This window comes from Hermetia illucens, chromosome 2 (assembly GCF_905115235.1).
Source record: "Hermetia illucens chromosome 2, iHerIll2.2.curated.20191125, whole genome shotgun sequence".
Lineage (NCBI taxonomy): Eukaryota > Metazoa > Arthropoda > Insecta > Diptera > Stratiomyidae > Hermetia > Hermetia illucens.
In genome coordinates this window covers 125,593,288-125,611,453 of record NC_051850.1, presented here as the reverse complement: position 1 = coordinate 125,611,453, position 18,166 = coordinate 125,593,288, and the positions used below count along the sequence as shown (strand labels likewise).

General features: G+C 42.5%; 1 protein-coding gene across 1 annotated transcript in view; it reads right to left on the bottom strand.

The window, feature by feature from the left end:
- LOC119648552 (dynein heavy chain 12, axonemal-like) overlaps positions 1–17,866 on the bottom strand; it is a 42,120-nt gene extending 24,254 nt beyond the window's left edge. Inside the window, exons 1-6 of the mRNA XM_038050322.1 lie at positions 15,852–17,866; positions 6,722–6,902; positions 4,023–6,665; positions 3,661–3,972; positions 3,345–3,587; positions 3,056–3,283 (exon numbers count right to left, since the gene is read on the bottom strand). Of these exons, the coding sequence (XP_037906250.1) occupies positions 3,056–3,283; positions 3,345–3,587; positions 3,661–3,972; positions 4,023–6,665; positions 6,722–6,902; positions 15,852–17,866 (5,622 nt within the window). The remainder of the gene's footprint in view (positions 1–3,055; positions 3,284–3,344; positions 3,588–3,660; positions 3,973–4,022; positions 6,666–6,721; positions 6,903–15,851) is intronic.
- Positions 17,867–18,166: the final 300 nt, after the last annotated feature.

Sequence of the window (18,166 nt, the reverse complement as noted above, 5' to 3'; positions counted from 1 at the left end):
TCGAAAAGCAGGAGGACCTGCAGGTGTATTGTGGGCATTCTGACAGGCCATAATTCACTAGCTGGGCATATGTTCAGAATAGGAATTACCGAAGATGATACGTGTCCCTCCTGTAATGAGGAAGCGGAATCCACGGAGCATTTCCTATGTGAATGCCCCGCTTATGGACGCATCAGGCATCAGATCTTTGGTGCCGATGTTCTCCAATTGCGACGGGTAGCATCACATCCACTAACAAAAATCCTGCGATATGTTAACGAATCCGGAATATTCCGTTAGACGGGGGAGGTGAGTACAATGGGCCAACACGGCCTGAGTGCTCAGAAACTGTAGCTTCTCCCCCACCATACACACACACACACATATCGGCTTTGCAAATATAAGCGAAAGGCTATGCACTCTGCGCATGCGAGGCAAATTTAGAAATATAAGCCTCATTAATGTTCATGCCCCTACAGACGAGATTGCAGAGTCGGAGAAGGATACCTTCTATAAGGCTGTAGAACGAACCCTCGACACCTGTCCCAGATATGATATAAAAATCATACTTGGGGATTTTAACATCCAATTAGGGATGGAGCCTGTATTTAGGCGATACGTTGGCTCCCATACCTTACTTCAAAATCCAAATAATAACGGACTGCGGATTATTCAATTAGCAGTGTCACCCGAAGTGGTTGTTGGAAGTAGCTGGTTTGTGCGAAAAGCGGTTCTCTCTAGACGGGACCACTTTCAACCAAATTGACCACGTGTTGATTGAACGACGCCACCTCTCAGCCTCGGATCAATATCTCGTTGGCATGGTGCTCCGAACTGGAATAACAACATCACCTAGAATCCCCTCTGACAATCAGGTGAGAGTTATTATAACACTGAAGCTATCCATAACACAGCCTTCCATAACACCTATGAGGGGGAAATGCAGCCTGGAGATGAAGCATCGACAAATGATCTTCACAATGACCTGAAGAATGTTATCATAAATACGGCCACAAACCTACTTGGCCCCTGTCGGAACGGCGGTTCATCAACTTGTGCTTAAGATGTGGGATAGCGAATCAATGCCTGACGGCTAGCAACGAGACATCTTGCTAGGTCGGATGGCCCCATATGCCCATCCCAAAGAGCCTTCACTCCAGTCAAATCAGCAAAACAAATCAGATTTTCTCTCTGCGGCAAGCGATGGAAAAACTGTTGAAATATGGACACCAAATTTAACCATCTATTCATCGACTTTAAAGCCGCCTATGATAACATAGCCAGAGTAAAAGTGTACATGGCCATGAGACACAAGACGACAAAATTAATAAGATTGGCTAGGCTGACACTGACCAATGTGCGAGGCCAGATAAAAGCAGTTGAAGATTCGACATCAATAACGGTCTACGACAAGGGAATGCCCCATCATGTGTCTTCTATAACCTGACCCTAGAGAAAGTGATCCGTGATGCTGAACTACTGGCCTTTGCTGACGATATCGGCATGATGGGACGAACGACCTGAGACGTAGCAGGCGCGATATTTTGGGCTGCACATCAATGAAGGCAAGACAAAATATATGGTGGCAACGTCAGCAACGAAAACCAACAACATCAAACCGCACTGGTCAAACAGGAAGAATAAGGATAGGAGAATACAACTTTGAGACCATTGATAAGTTCTCCTATCGAGGGTCGAAAATCACAACCGATAACAACTACGATGATGAAATCCGCTCATGGTTGTTGGCAGCCAACAGAGCCTTTTTCAGCTTACCAAAGTTGTTCCGCTCGAAACGTCTCACCATAGGGTCAAAGCTCTTACTGTACAAGATAATGATCTTGTCAGTCCTCATGTATTCCTCGGAAACCTGGTTTCTTAGCAAGAAGAATTGCGAACTCTTGGCGGCGTTCGAGAGAAGAATGCTCCGAAGAATTTTTGGTTCCTACATGAGGATGGATGATTCCGTAGCCTACATAACGACGAAATCTATGAACGATACCATGACCGTCCGATTGTGGATAAAATTCGGCTCAAGGTCACGGTGGGCGGGTCACTTAATCCGTATGGATGAGGATGATCCCACCCGGAAAGTCTATAAGGGCAATATTTATGGTAGAAAAAGAAGACGAGGTAAACCCTGCCTGAGGTGGAGCGATGGCGTAGGTCAGGACGCCAGACAGGAGTTCCTTATTAAGGCAGGCCTAGAGTAGATACCGGTTGTTGCGCCGTTGATGATGATGATGAATTGTACATCAATTTGTATGTATAAGTATAGTATTTGGTAATAGGCAATGTGAAGGAATATTTTGGGGGCCATATTTGAATAAAAGAAGAGGATGAACACAAAACCTGAAACACCAGCTTCCGGTATTCCGAATTGTTTTTATTTCATTTTCACGGTTAGCTCGTATGCTGGCCATTCGTTAGGTTCGTGCGAATCCCCGTGTTTGTGAACTTTTCAGAATCCGGTGCTGACAGGCGTGCAAGGACGTGTTGGCGGAGCACTTCAAGCGCTTCAAGATTTGTGGGCCGACCTTCACGTTAAAGTTCGCCATCTTTTTAGGGTTTCGGCATAGCTCTTCTCTCTTGGTCGTCTCCAGCCACTCAGGATAGTCTTTTAGGCAATCACAATCCCATTTTGTCATTGCACAGTTATCGCAGCAATTACATATTACTAAGAAGGTGTTTGGATGCAGGATATTTGTAGCCTACGAGGAAATTATCCGCTCTCAATTTGTTTGAAAACTGTGGAATATAGAGACACATACATATTTGAGATTTGTACTGGAGGGTGTTTGTTAGCTTTTGGGCTTGTGAGTGTGGTTGGTTCGATATGACAAACTAGCTGCTAGTGCGAGCAATGGTTAAGTCTTAACTTTGCATGCTTCAAGTTTAAAAGTTTTGAGCAGCAGAATTAGGCCATCCATGATAAATGTAAATGATAACTCACTTAATATCCGAGCCAAATTTAAAAAAAAAAAACAGATCATCTTCACCGAGAAATTATTTTTTTTCCGAGTGTTTAGATTGACTTCAATTCTGTTCTTGTTGTTTATGATTTATCAGTTATTACCTTAACGTGCATATCCAGTAGATTCATATATCTTCCGGTGTCAATTGTGGCTACTAGCATTCCCAATGCACTGTCTTCCGGTTCTACCCTTTTTATTAACTCTGGCCAATATTTCCAGGTACCCTTTTGTTTGAATATGTACATATAATCAACGAGCAGTCCTTCAGATGGTATAGAAACTTCAATCCGTACCGGTATCGGGAAATCTGGGTTCTGGCCACTCCATATCTGAAACGATTGGGCAAGAAAATAGAATCATGACTAAATATTTCGAATAGGTTGTACATACTGATCTGAGGAAGACATCGAACTTGGCTCTAGATTCACTATCGAGCACTCCGCCGATCCCCCAACTAACTGAATACAACAAAGCTGCTTGGTACCATGCTGACAGGTATCTTTGATACTCATCAACGTTGTCTTCGAGCGCATCTTGGAGTAACATTTCGAAAATATCTAAAGTGGAGCGGATTGAGTTGAACTCTCCGCTTATTGGATACTGGTAACATGATTTACGAACAAATTCTGATGCCTGAAAACCAGTTAAAAAAATGAAACATTTCAGTGATTTTCGCAATGGTTACAGTAGATGAATGGACAAGTACCGGTGGAATGATCCATCTTAGAAGAGGCATTATCAATTTAGACCCTTCATTCGCCCAGCGACGATCGCACCTTTCCAGCCATGACTCAGCAAAAGTCTCCCAACGTAAAGTGTTCGGCTCAAAGTAAACCATTCCGCATCGGGATACAGTAGCTGGTGACGCTTGGGCTAAATTCAATGTTTCGAAAATAACCGACATTTGCGGAGTCATGGAGATGACTTCCCCTGAAGTTAAACACAGCTTTTTGTTGTCATCCAGGACAGTATTCATGTTTTCAATCCAAATAGCATCTATGGGACCGTCAAAAATAAGCTGAAAATAAATATTTAGCACGGGTTTCAAGCTTTCATATTTAATCTAACCCATTTTAGATCAGATGAGGTGTCGGTCGCAAACTTTCTGAAAATAATAGGGACCACTCCATCCTTCCATTCGAATGTATTCCTATCGAAAATTCCATACAATTGATCCATGGTTATTGATTTAGGATTAACAACAGCAGTGTGGACCCGTATTTCCAAAGATTCATTTAGCTTTTCAATCATTCTTCTAAGAACTTTTAATGTTGTTGTTTTCCCTGTCATTGGATCCCCCACTAGCATGAAACCTTGCCTCATTTTCATAGTTTCATAAGTCTGGATGATTTTTGAGAAGAATTCATCTTTGGGTTGCAATTTCATCTCTTTACAAATTTCGCGGAAAATTGGCACTAGGTCTACGTAGTTTGTTTCTTGAAAATTTGTAGTTGGGAACAAATCGGAAATGATGTCTTCAAACAACGTAATGTCATGCGATAGAAATTTTGGTATGTTTACATCCCTTAACGCCTTTATAACCAGACAGTCTTCTGACTCGCTTGGAAATTGTTTTCTGATGTGGCCACAATATGAAAGGACAGTCTTTACGGTTCTCATTCCATAATCATAATGGTTTTGTGAGGATAACCTTTCTGAGCAAAGTCGATAAGCTGTTACGATTTTCACAGACAGTTCCTTTGGTTTCTTGAAGCCATGCAAATATAACGAAGTCTCGCCAATCATCACGTAATCCGGTGTGACCATGCTCACCGGTCTGAACAGAACTTTCAGATTGTCCGGTAGTTCAGATCGACCTGCATATCCTGGATTTAACGTGATGCATATATAACAGGAGGGTTTGACTTTGATTTGAGTTCCCTCGAAGAAAATACTCGGCAAATTTGCCCGAACTGCGTGCAGAATGCTATGAACTTGTTGAGCTACCACAGATAGGACTTCCAAGTTGATTCTGTTGAATTCATCGAAACAAACCCAAGCACCACACGATGTGAGTCCTTTGAATATCTTTCCTAGAGAAACATAGTCCATGCTTTCTGAGCAATTCAAGACTTTACATTGCACGGCGAGAGCTTTGGCTAGATCTTTGATAGTCTCTGTTTTGCCCGTGCCAGCAGGACCTTCGGGAGCCCCATTCAAGTGTAATTGATATGCACTGATCAAAGTAATAAAACAGCGATCAGTAAGAGATGTGACAATGAGACGATCATAGTTTCCTAAATATTCGTAGGCGTAGTTCATGGTAGCATTTATAATTCGGATCAGGACATTCCCATCTTGCCAATAGAACCGTAAGTGCGCAATCCAGTGGAAGTCGTCCTCGCTACTAACTCTATTTTCGATTAATTTCTGCACAATGTCCCTCGACTGAATTTTTGTCACAATCAATGATTTTATAACAGTTCTCTGTGAATTGGTGAGTTCCATTGATTGTGCTTCACTGACCATTTCATCTAGTTCTCGATTCAGCCGAGTTTTATAATCGATGAGTCCTTGCTCAGAATTGTTCTGCATGAGCTGGTGCATATCTGCAGCGAAATAGATTTGCGTCACACATAATATGACCATCTGTGACCACTCGAGTGCCCAACCTATTTTTTGATTTTCCGGATAAGTTTTAAAAGCCCTACATATTTCCCTTCTCACAGCTGACAACATTTCCTTTTCAACCCCAGCAAGCCACTTCTCCACATTCCCACCGGCTGCATGTGTGGACACCTTATTCTTGAAGACCACTCTTTCTTGTTGTTCGCTGATCATAGCAGTTGCGTTGAGATTTTCGTCGAAATCTAGACTAGCGATTCCTTCGAAACATTTCCTCAGATGCGGTTGAACGTTGAGGGGGTTTTTCGTTTCTGATAGAATCGATAACATCTCGTCATTGGATAGAAAGAAAAACCGGGGCAGACACACTCTCTTTTTCTCAAGGTATGCATTAACACCGTTCATTATTTCTTCAAGTAGACGGTGAGCTTCGGAAACTTCTTCCAGAAATCCCTCCAAGGGAGCAGTCTCCATAACATTTGGATTGGTCCTTATTGTCTCCATGTATTGGGTATAAATGCTTCCCACTTTCAGGAAGAGCTCGTTTTCCGGTTGCATTTGAGCTATGATGTCCTTTGAAGAGAATATGGGGAGCAAGTACAAATAAGTGTACTGAACCTTCTGCCATTCCTCGAAAGTTTTGTTAATTCTCAACAACTTGTCATACCAATTTCGAACGAGTTTCTCCGAGGGTTTGACGAACGCTGATCCTCGCATTGATAATGTTTTAATGATGTGATCATCTAAGAGGGTTTGAATATCATCCAAACTTGAAAGTATTCTTAATTTGGCTTCTTTATGGATCTCTGTTTTGAACTCGATCACATTCCATTCACTGGTCATGGCTGAAAGGTTTCCTTGGAGCTGAAGCTCCTTATTTGCTCCGACACTAATGACTTCTAAGCTATTAAGTTTATCGTAGATGTTCAAATCCATTATTTTCCGCAAAGTTGTGCCCGCATTGGGGGTGATGTCAAATCCAACAACTTCAGACATCTCTTTCCAATGACGCGGACGTAGGGCTGGGTTGCACATAACGTTCACTATGAAGACTCCTGTGCGAAAGTCATTTATCCATTGAATCATTTTCCCACATAAACGTAAGGGCACAGGATGTTTCTCCGGATCGGGGTCTTCGGTTTGTCCCTGATAAGTAGACCATGAAACATTTAGTGTTAATGGCAAGTTTGAAGAAGCATTACCCGGAATTTGCAAACAGGATTACCCATCAAATCTTGTTTGATTCGATTCAAATAATACTTTTGGGTCTTCACAAATTCATTGTAGAATTTATCTGTTGTTCTTTGGACAAAACTGGGTTTTAGGTACTCGAATGGGCCGTCCATCCAGACGAAGTAGTAGCGAAGCCATTGTATGCATAATCTGTAAAATGAACATTTTTTTCAAAAGGTTTTATTTAGTAGTTGCTATCAATAGTGAAAAAATCGTGCCAATTTGTTGTTGATAACGTTATAAAAGGACGTCCTTGTTAATTCGAGGCTTGAAGTACATACGAAGTGTTGATCTGGGAACTTTGGCTAGTGAGCGAGAGAATAGTGAAACTGAGGAAAGTCGAAAACAAATTTATAAATGACATTTCCTTTCGCAAGGACAGGATATGCACACCACTAAATTGGGAATTTGAACACTACCACCAACAGGGGGAAATGAGAATTTATGAGGTCAACTAGCAGCAAGGAACTGGAGGACCTGATCAACTACTGCGAAATTCACAGCCTTCACCCAGAGGCACTGAACTAACCTTCTATTCAAGGAATAGGCAATTGAGGAGAATAAAATCGGCTGAATTATAAACGGCTTCTTTACATACAAATCGCCGGACCCAGATGGGATAATATACTTGTCATGCTTCAGGAGCAGTAGGAAAGGGTGATGGCGTTGTTTGAAGAGATTTGCCGGAGCTGCATTTCTCTCGGATACGTACCACACTCTTGGAAACGAGCATGCGTGGTTTCCGCGCTGAAAGCGGGCAGGCGCAGTCACGGGTCCGCAAAAGATTGTCGGCCATACTGAAGACCTTAGAGCGCGTCCTGGATATCCACATAAGGAAGATCATAGTGAAGGTGCCCTTCTCCAAATTTCAGCATGCCTACGACAAGGCAAATCCATAGAAACCGCTTTTCAGGAGGTAATTCGCACGGTAGATAGGTCCCTACATTACAAACAATATACCGCAGCTGGTTTTCTGCATATAGTAAGGAGTCTTCAACATCGTTAGTACCAAAGCGGATTAGAGGGGTATTTTGCTCATTTGATGCTAAGAACTGAGACAATCTAATCTGAACTGGGAGGCAGCCCTTTGATCAGAGCTATGAGCAGAGGAACGTCCCAGGGTGGCACTATATTTCCGGTGACGTCCTCCGGATATTTGAGTGAAGCAGGGTCAAAGCGGTGTCGTATGCTTTGGTGATGTTGGTGTCAGGGGTGTTTACCTACATTATGAGTGAAATCATGGGACAGCGCGTTGGGAAAGATGTGCGTGCGGGCTGCAAGATGTGGCATAAATCCAACCAAAACGGAAGGGATGTTATTTACCACCAAGCAAGTGTACCGGAATTTCACTTTCATGGGTAAGTTGATAAAGATTGTCACTTTTCTCCAAAGTGAAGTATCTGCCTGTGATTCTGGATCCTAAGCTAAATTGAGGGTTAAAGAAGTCTGTACAGACTTCTATGCCAATAGCTTTGTAAGGAAATGCGGTTTTCAACAGGGCATGATTATCTGCATGCACACAGTCGTGTTTCGTTCTATCCTAACGCACCGTTCTACAGTGGGGTGACAAATACAGGACATACTATACTTAGTAGAATCAAGTTCAACTAAATTCAAAGAACCAAGTGTGCAGGCGCTACTAGCGCTTTTTAATCTTGTTCGGCAGATGTAATCAATATACTCCTGCACTTCCTTTTCTGGTCTAAATTAAATACGCTTTTGGAGGCCGTGTTGCCAGATTACGTGCTTCCGGATGTAAGGCAGAAAAGCCCGACCATAACATATATATCATAGCAGCATCCTAGACAAAGTACCCCAGAAACTCTGGGAATTCTCAGCAGAGTACGCTGTACGCAAGCCGAGCGTCAAGAGAAATTTTACTTTGGGCTTTCCAACCAGGGTAGGGTATTTTTTATCGACGGATCGAAGATGCTGTGTTGAGTCGGTGCGGGGGTTCTATCAGGTATATACAGTGTAGTCGAATCATAAAGCTTTTTACTAAAGGACTGTATGTAAATGCATTCCAGGCGAAGCTACTGGTGATACTGGAAGCCTATCGTTGGTTGGGGGATGGTCCGAGTCCCAAGGATAACATAGTTCCGACGCATGGCCAAGCGGTCATTAATGGTTTATACTCATTGTCCATGCTGGTGGAACGGGGAGTGGTCAGTCAAAGGAACATAGGTGAAATGATTGGCTGTACCGACCGCTTAGGCGGAGTTTTGCTCATGAGAAAGCCACGGCATATTGCTGTCGACTGCGAAGGGTGCAATCTACTCTCATCACTTACCACCTGCACCGAGACGCGAAGGATTAGGCCTCCCCATAAACTGATCGGGGGACCAACGGTCGAGACCAATGGAAACGCGTACAAGATAACGGTGATTTCCATTTGGAAGAACCAAAAAGGAGATCTCAAATTGGAGTTGAAAAGGCGCAATGTGGGACGGGTTCTGCAGGCAAGTAGAAACGTTGCTGGGGAGAATGCCACGATGCGACGTCTAAATCATTAGATTTCCATTGATAACAAAAATTTAGATAAGGCCATACCCAGGCAGGGATTTGTACTGCCTTGATGGACCTACAGGAGGCGTTTATTGTCAATCTCAGGAAGGCGTATGGTAACATACAAAGAGCGGCTTTGAGAAAAACCTTTTGAAGAAATAAATCAAGTGTCTTCATTACGGTCATCATGGAAGGTCATATACAAATCCTATGGATGCGGAAGGTGGGGAGAGCAGGGTTGCATTGCAAGCGAGTGTAATAAAAACCCCTTCGTGAAGAAGAAGAAAGGAGGGCTTAGTGGATACTCTGTTGGAAGTGGGAAGTATCCTGAATTTAAGAAGACGTTAACTGCAGTATGAAAATGAGGTCAATTCAAATCAATCTTATCTACTGAAAGGTCGATCAGGATTTGCTCTTCCAGGCGTGCGGCATAGAAATATGGGGAGCAGATGGCAACCGCTTTTATGTAGGCGAAAACAGCCAACATATATATCAACACCTACTACGCTGCTCCGATTCCTCACATTGACACAGCTCGATAATGTGCTAGCATGCAAGCATAGTTTGGGATGCAAAAAATTGAAAACGAGAGTTATTGCTGATGGCTCCAATACGTAGTCCACAAAATGGGAAAGCCTATTGACGAAAGTAGATATTATGATATATTGGCCAATAAATTTTAATATCTATCAAAAAAGAACAGCATCGATTTCGTTATAAACTTAACTTTCGTTTGTCCTAGCTAAAAATATGTGCTGGAAAATCAGTGAAAAATAAAATAAACAAACGCCAGGTTGGTTTACAAAAGCAAAGGATGAACACACACTTACGAGGTTTAGTTGGACCAGGACACTATTACATACAAGACACACTTTTGAAGAAAGCGATGTGAATCGCGACGGCATGTTTGATTTGATAGCCGAGAAGATTCATATACCCAAGATCAACTGATCTTCGGTCGACTTTTCATAGTGCTTTGCGGGCGGTTCAGAGAGCAGGAGGTAAGCTATTGATGAGGTGAAGGAACACATTTATAGGCAAGCTTGCAGAAACCTTCCACAGGGCGTAAAGTGAAACGGGTCCAAGGGGTCAAAAGGTAGTATAGGCCCCAGGGCGAAATGTGGATTGGTACATACGATGAAACATAAAACTTGAGAAATGCCTGCTGAACCAACACCAGCAGCTCTACTACCAAATCTTATCTCCACGTGATGATCGCTGGGAGTGCTTTCTTAATGAAAAACTGCAGACGAAGAAGGATGAAAGTGTGACTCCCACGCCTAAAAACGGGATAAATTGTATCGATTGGCTGGGGGTTGGGTAGGGGTGACAACTCTACTTGGGAAATCAAAGTTACGAAGTTATGAAAGGAGCCTCGGACTGGATTCACAACACAACGAAGAACTTGGCAATAAAAACGGACAAATGATTTGCGCATTTTCTGATAGAACGTGCGCTCCCTGCATAGAAAATGAGCTGCTAGGTGTGACGTGTAACGGTTACAAGAGATACGTTAGACAGGAATTGGTTTCCTAGAGAGGAGCCTGAATGTCGTGTTCCACAACTGGTGTTCTTTGTGATCGACGTATCAACAAAAAATCTAAAATTTATCGCCATGTCGTCCGTCCTGTCGCTCTCTATGGCTCTGAGTTTTGCCCGACTATAAAAGACTTGGACTTGGACTAATGGCGTGACATGTTTTGATCAAATGAGGATATCCGCGATCGATATTGGGTTGCACCGATCGTGTTTTCCAGTCAATTTCTAAAAAAGTTGGTAATATACTATTAGTAAGTTTATTTGAGCAAATATCGGAAAGGGACATCTTTCGAGATTTAAATTTCACGCGAATGTCAATTATTCTCGTTAATTATGACGTCAGCATCTTATTTACGTGGCTTTAATTAATTGCCAGATTTCCATGAAATTTGGCATGTGCATGCTAGTGTAAAATTTGGTAGTCCTAAGATGAATTTTAGGGGGGGTTTTCAGTAAATTTCTAAAAGCTAGTAATACACTATTCGTAAGTTTATTTAAACTCCAGCTAAATTTATGTCACTCGTTGTATGCGTGGGATTTAATAGTTCCCACTTTTTGGAGAAAAGTACGGGTGACAGACAGGCAGACAAACAGTGAATCCATTTTTATAAGGTTTTGTTTTGTCTTTTTTTTCATAAGCGCAAAGCTATGCACTCTAAGTTTGCGATGTGAATATAAGCCTCATTAACGTTCACGCCCCTGCTGAGAAGACTGCAGGGTCGGAGAAGGATACCTTCTACGGGGCAGTAGAACGAACTCTCGAAGCCTACCCTGGGTATGATATCAACATCATGCTTGGAGATTTTTACATTCAAGTATGGACCGAGCCCGGCGATACATATAATAATGCCGGGCTATCCAACTAACAATGTCGCACGAAATGGCTGTTCACGCGGTCACAGGATCACTTTCAACCAAATTGAGAACGTGTTAATCGAATGTCGCCATCTCTCAGCTTTAATGAATCTCAGAACAATTAGAGGGGGGGGGGGGGCAATATAGGCTTGGACATGATCTCGTTGGCATGGTGCTCCCAGCTCGAATAGCAAGACTACCTCGAATCCTCTTAAATCAACATCAACAAATGATCTTCACAACCATCTGAAGAACATTATCACTGGTACGGCTGCAAACATACCTGACCCCGGTTGCAAAAAAGTCGGAAGGATTGGTTTGACAATGAATGACTTTTGGGCATTCATCTAATTATTCTAATATCTATAAGATATTGCTCTCAGTTTCTGAAAGTAGGGCAGGTTTATCAGACCGAGAATTTGGTTTCCATGGAGAAGAATCATTGTTTGCATTAAATAATGCCGGCAAACATTGCGCAGTGCTTACGTTGCTTATATTCCCTACCGGGAAATGTTTTAGAGGGAAAATTGGAATGCCAGGAAAATCCATGCAGCTTAAAATGAAATAAGCGGAAGAGACTAGGAAAGCGTGGTAACGTGGGCAGACCAGTCTTTTGAAGAATTCCACCTCCTTACAAAAGTGAAATTTATTTAAGACTCACATTTGTCTGAAACAAGTCGGGAAACCGGAAGCAAAGTGCTTCAAATACGAAAGGTTTTGTGTATTTCTTATATAAGTTTATTTAAGTGGGCATTTGTCTCATTTGTGCGTAGCTCGTAATGCTTATGCATTTAGGTTGTCAAACCATTCACTTTAGTGTAAATGATCGTGACATTTTAAGTAATAACTTCGACCTAATATATCTCTGTTAGTAATAGCGCGATTTCCACAAAACTTGGTAGTGTGATGTTCTATAATATAGCCTATATTACTATGATGATGATGATTTTGGGATAAACTTAAGGGGCTCCCAGTTAATTTCTAGAAAATATACTTATAATCAATATGGTAATATTAGTTATTTATTCTAGTTGCCACAATATCAGCAGATGCCGGATTTTAGCTAATACTAGCACTAAGTGCCAAGCATTTAGGTTCAGACGATCATACCTATTTAAAAGATAAGGTGGTGGTGGCAGGTGATGGGTTAACACCTAAAGCGCCAAGCCAAAAAAAACAAGTCTAAAAGGTAGACCTGCTTTTTTTGAATAGATCACACTCCCAGGCCAGGAGTGTTTTTTTTATTTCTCTATACTGTTGAGGAGTTTACAGATGATGTTGACTAAGTATTAGTATACATGCGGCCTCCCATGTAAACCAAATATGTATCAAATCTATGAATGCGGCCTCAACATGTAAACTCAATTTGTGTCAGACTGATACATTTGTATCAGATTGATACATACCCGCTTGCTCTTCGCTGTAAAAATAGGTGCGCAGCGAGTCAACTTGGCGGTGCCACCACGTCAACCACGCCCCTACCTCCGATGTCAAGAGGCAGTTTCATCCGCTCCACGGCAGAGTTTGGATGATGCATTCGAAATTTTGACATAGTAGTCCGTATCCGCCGCTGGCCGTTTTCCAGATCGGTCTTCGTCCACGGCAAAATTCCGAATGCATATACCAGTATAGGATAGCGAGTATGTTCAGTGCGTCCATTTTATTTTTTCCCGAGGGATGCGATTTCAGTACCAATGTTACAGATCGCAGGAGTTCGGACAGCAGCATCCTTCAGATCACCAACTCGAACATTGGTTCCTTACAGAATTTCAAGGTACCTGTAGAAGTCTGTCTTGGTCTTAGTTAGGATGTGGAGGTCACCGTCCGGCATGCGGCTCGTGATGACCTTTGCGGAAGGCTTGGATTCGACACTTGTCTAACCCAAACTCCATCGGAATATCACTGCTGCACATGTCTATTATTCGCAACATCATTACCAGCACACAACTTGATGTCATCTAAGTCCATTAAGTGTATCAGCTGGCACTTAGCACGTAGGCCATATTTGATAACGAATCCCAACGATGCCTTTCCGTATATGGAGAGGCTCTGAGGTATTGGCACCTTCACCTCGCCAAATTTATTAGTTTGGGGTCAATGCGATACATATGTAGGACATCGATTGGCCAGGTATGGGGGTCGCTGTCAAACGCATAATCGATATAGCAAATAGAGAGGTTTCTTTGGCCTCTAGATGCTTGTCCTACAACTACCGAGTCGATATTGAGTTGCTCTTTGTAACCCCTTGACCCAAGTGGGCAGCCCTTCAGTTCCTCACAGCATGTTGTTGGTCTCAAGGTGTGCATTGACCCTTCCACGTTATGTATTTGTAGAGGGTTGGTAAGCAAGTAACCGTTCTTGTGTTTGCGGGGTCCTGTACCATGTCCTTGTTAGGGATCAGGTAGGTAATCCTCGCAGTAAGGAAGGGTGGAAAGTCCTTCGACTAACTCATGACCTGATTTATGCTGTGTGCCAATAGACCATGCATACTGGTGAACTCTTTCTACCAGAATTTCTAGACGTCGGCTCCTCGGAACTTCCTCTTCGGTAACATCCGCATAATTCGTGCTTGACATAGTGGCGTGGCGAGTGCCTTCGGCGGTGATCCACTCAGCATGTTGGGCGACTAACCCCCGAAGCCCACGCCAATACTCTTTGGCTTCCGTTACCGAAAGCTGCACTGTCTGGACTCTCTGCTGGAATTCGTTGAGAGATATGAAAAAGCTCCGTTGGTTCCTCGCATATGTTGGATTCTGGACACGTCTGGAATGACTTTCGCCGCAATGCCATAAACGACTGCATACGACAGAAAGTTTCTACTTTAGTGTGTCCAGAATTTCAACTGTGGCATAGTTCCTGTAAACCCTCTGGACTTCATTCTCCACCTGTCTGCTGGCCAGAGCTGCATTGAACCAGCCTGGCAATATCGTGCCTTAGTGACCCCCGCCGACGTTCCAGATGAATTTTCTATGGTGGATGGATGTCTTCGGCTACTCAAACCAATAAGGCGAAAGCGAATCTTTTGGCCACGCAATCTGACAGCCGTAATGCACGAGCGATTGTAGTTGCAGCAGCGACATTTCAGGACACAGTCGAGATACAATCTCATCGGTGATTTGAGATAGAACTCTCGGAGTTACTGGAAATGCATAGATTCTGTGAATATCTGGTCTATGTAAAGGATCCATTTCCGAGAATTCTATACACGCTCTTTGGAATTCGTCCCGCACCTCAGCGGAGACTTCAGCCGGACGGTGAACGAGAGTGCTTCAGCGAATACTAAAACTGTTGCCTGCAGTGCGGCGTGGTGTTGTTGATGCCACCGCCTCTGCCTCCATCGACTCTTGGTCACCAGTTTCTGCAATGACCTCAAGTCGAACACGTTCCCTAATGATGGCGGGATTGTGTCGCTGTGAGTAATAAAGCATCACTGGTCTGCAACCCGCTGCACAGTAACGTGCGCGAATTATGGGAAACGCTCGACAAATCTCTGATGCAACAAAGGGCGGTAAGATGTTGTATCTGCCTCCGCCGTTATTTCGTAGTAGGAACGGATTATGAAGAGGTTTATTTCCTCAGTCCCCTTCATCCGCTGCCTATGCAAAGCAGCTGAAATGGCCGCCATAGAGTGTGGCGAAACCGAAGCAGGAGCGGGGCAATGCTCCTGGTCGTCGTGGCGCCTAGACGTCGTATAGTATTCGGTAATAGGCAATGTTTGTTTGTTTAGGGTGAGCATAATATCTACGTCTGTAATATGTACTTATAACTTGTATTTTGAAAAAAATTTGATGGAATATTTTGGTTTTTTAGCCACATATAAATGGAAAAATGTGAGTAAAAAGTTTCATACATAAGATAAACACAAAACCTTTATACCCGAAGCCGTTTCCGGTACTCCAACTTGTTTATGTATGGGGTGACAAACAGATGGACCGACAGTAAGCGGATTTTAATAAAGTTTTGTTTTACACAAATCGTTAAAAAGATAACTTTCTTTGTCTCTCTGGTAGGCGCACACGTTTGACTGTCTGAGGCACGTCCAGATATTTTGACAATCTGCTGTTTAACGCAGATGCAGACATTTGCGAAAATCAGGCAATGAAATAACAATATTTTCAAAACTTAGCCAGGGGGCATCCTACTTAATAGAGAACCATGAAATGGAACCTCAATTTTATATGGCAGAAATAAACAACTTACTTCATTAAAGCTGCGAACGGAATCACAAAATCCTTCAATGCCTCTAATGTAGGATACGTCGATTTAGGAAACTTGAACAACTTCTCCTCCTTATTGATCCACTTCACGTAATCATCGAATACCTCTAACTGATCCATAAAATTCGCCAATAAAGTGAAATAATCTCGAAACTTCTCAGTATCACTCATTTCATTGATAATATTGACCGAGGGAACCATTTTAGTCACATCATCGGTCAACTTCTTTGCAACATATTGCAAATGCTCTTCGAACTGTACTTTGTATGTCTCTTGGAGCGCGGTATTTTTCTCAAATATCACTTTGATATCCTCCAACCAATTGATTGTAGTGCGTTGGAGTTTGATATGTTCCTGGCTAAGTTCGGCAAACTCAAATAAATCAGCGCCGAATTTCAGGCTTGCCTGGATGCGAGCGTGAAGCTGCGCAATGAGTTTAGTCTTTACTTCGGTTATGTATTCACCACTGGCGAGAAGCTCCTCCGTAGACCGTGGTATCTGGAGTGCCTTTTCTTTAATTTCGGCAAACGCCTTGCAAATGTCCTTCTGATCATTCATGTGTTCCGTGACTATTTTCGCAGTGATCATTTTTATAAAGGAGTTTGCTGTACGTTTCAGGTCATAGATCGCCATTGACTTGTCGACTATGGCGATATCAAAGTATTCTCGCTGCATTTCACTTCTTAGCATGTCAATGTAGGCATTAAACTGTTCGATTTTTGAGAAATACTCCTTGAATGCGTGTGGCTGTTCTAAGAATGCTTGTAGATCCTCTCGCGTTCGACTGTCGAATAGTTCATGGTACTTCTCCTGGAATTGGTCTAAGTAATCCAGTACGGGTGCATATGCGGTCTCCAGAGCGTCTTTCAGCTTTTCCACAGCTTCTTCAAAATACATTTCATTGATGCTGATGGGGAGTTTATCCAGAGCAACTGGAAAGGCAAGACGATCAATTTGCAGCTCGAGAGCATCGAGATTTGTTGCAACTTTTGATATGTCTCGAAGGATGTCTGTATAACATTTGACTATGGAATAGAACGATGGCTCCAAAGTTATATCTTTGTAGCAAACAATGTTCAGCTTGAACATTGGGACTTTATTATGATCCAAAATCACCCCAATTAGGTGATCAAGAGTCCTTATCTTGATATTATTTATCTGCCTATTGATGAGTCCTTTGATACATCTGAAGGCACGGTTCCAGTGTGAGATTGTTAGAGTCTTCCGTTTATAATGTTTCTTAACAACAGCAATAACTTTCGGATACCACGAGTGCTTCATGAAATGTATGTTGCTCTGCAAATCCCTTTCAGCGAGCTGGGAGAACTTTGCCAGTGTCAACGGAACTTTTTGACGATCCTTATTGTTGTAGGAGCCATAATTATTCAAAATCTCTGGAAACTCCAATTCGGAATAGTGCAAAATTGCCCTCACAAACGGTTGAGTTATAAAAAGTTCTTTCTTCAGACGTTTCCTGTTTTCGACGAAAACTGCGTAGTTGCTCGTCTTTCCCGCATGCTTAAACGTGAAATCAATTTTTTCAGGTAATACATTTTCCACAATACCATCTTTGGGCGGAAGCAGCATCTTACTAATGCTGTGCGCCTTCAGAACTTTGTCATGCTCTTCGCGGATTTCACTCATATATTGCTTTACAAGGTCAGGGTATTTGCTACGTAATTTCTTCGGGACAGCGTCCTTTATCCTTTGCTCTACGTCTTTCATCATTTTGGGAATGGGCATTTCATTTGCTGCCTCGTGGAGTTTTGCAATGTAATACGACTCCTGGACTGGACGAGTTGGATCTGGTTTAGGAACAGGTTCTCGAAATACTTTCGCTTTCTCCTCGTTAGCTTTTCGTTTAAGGAGATCATAGTGATGTTGCTTCCGTAGATTTGAAACACGAAACTTAAGCAAGGGATTTTTGGCGTATGGTTCGTTGTCATACTTAGTTATATCGGACGGAGGTTTCGGTAGCTTTTTAAGCGCTTTGCTCATTTTCCGGAACTAATCACTAAACAACTAAACTCAGAGAAGTCTCACATTCAACTAATTCAAACGTTTGTTGCCAACGCCAAACATCCTTTCCAGCTTGTGTTTCTTATGTTTTATCGATAAAGTAATAAATTACCAACATAAACAATGCATTAAGTAAGGTAGTGTATCCATTGAAGGTTGGAAGTTGTTTACTTGCAGTAACCTTGAACTTCACTATTGTTTGCCGGTAAACATTGCACATGAATGAAGCTCCATGGAAACGGAGGTTAACGTTCTTTAGGTTGGCTTCCATTCAATTCA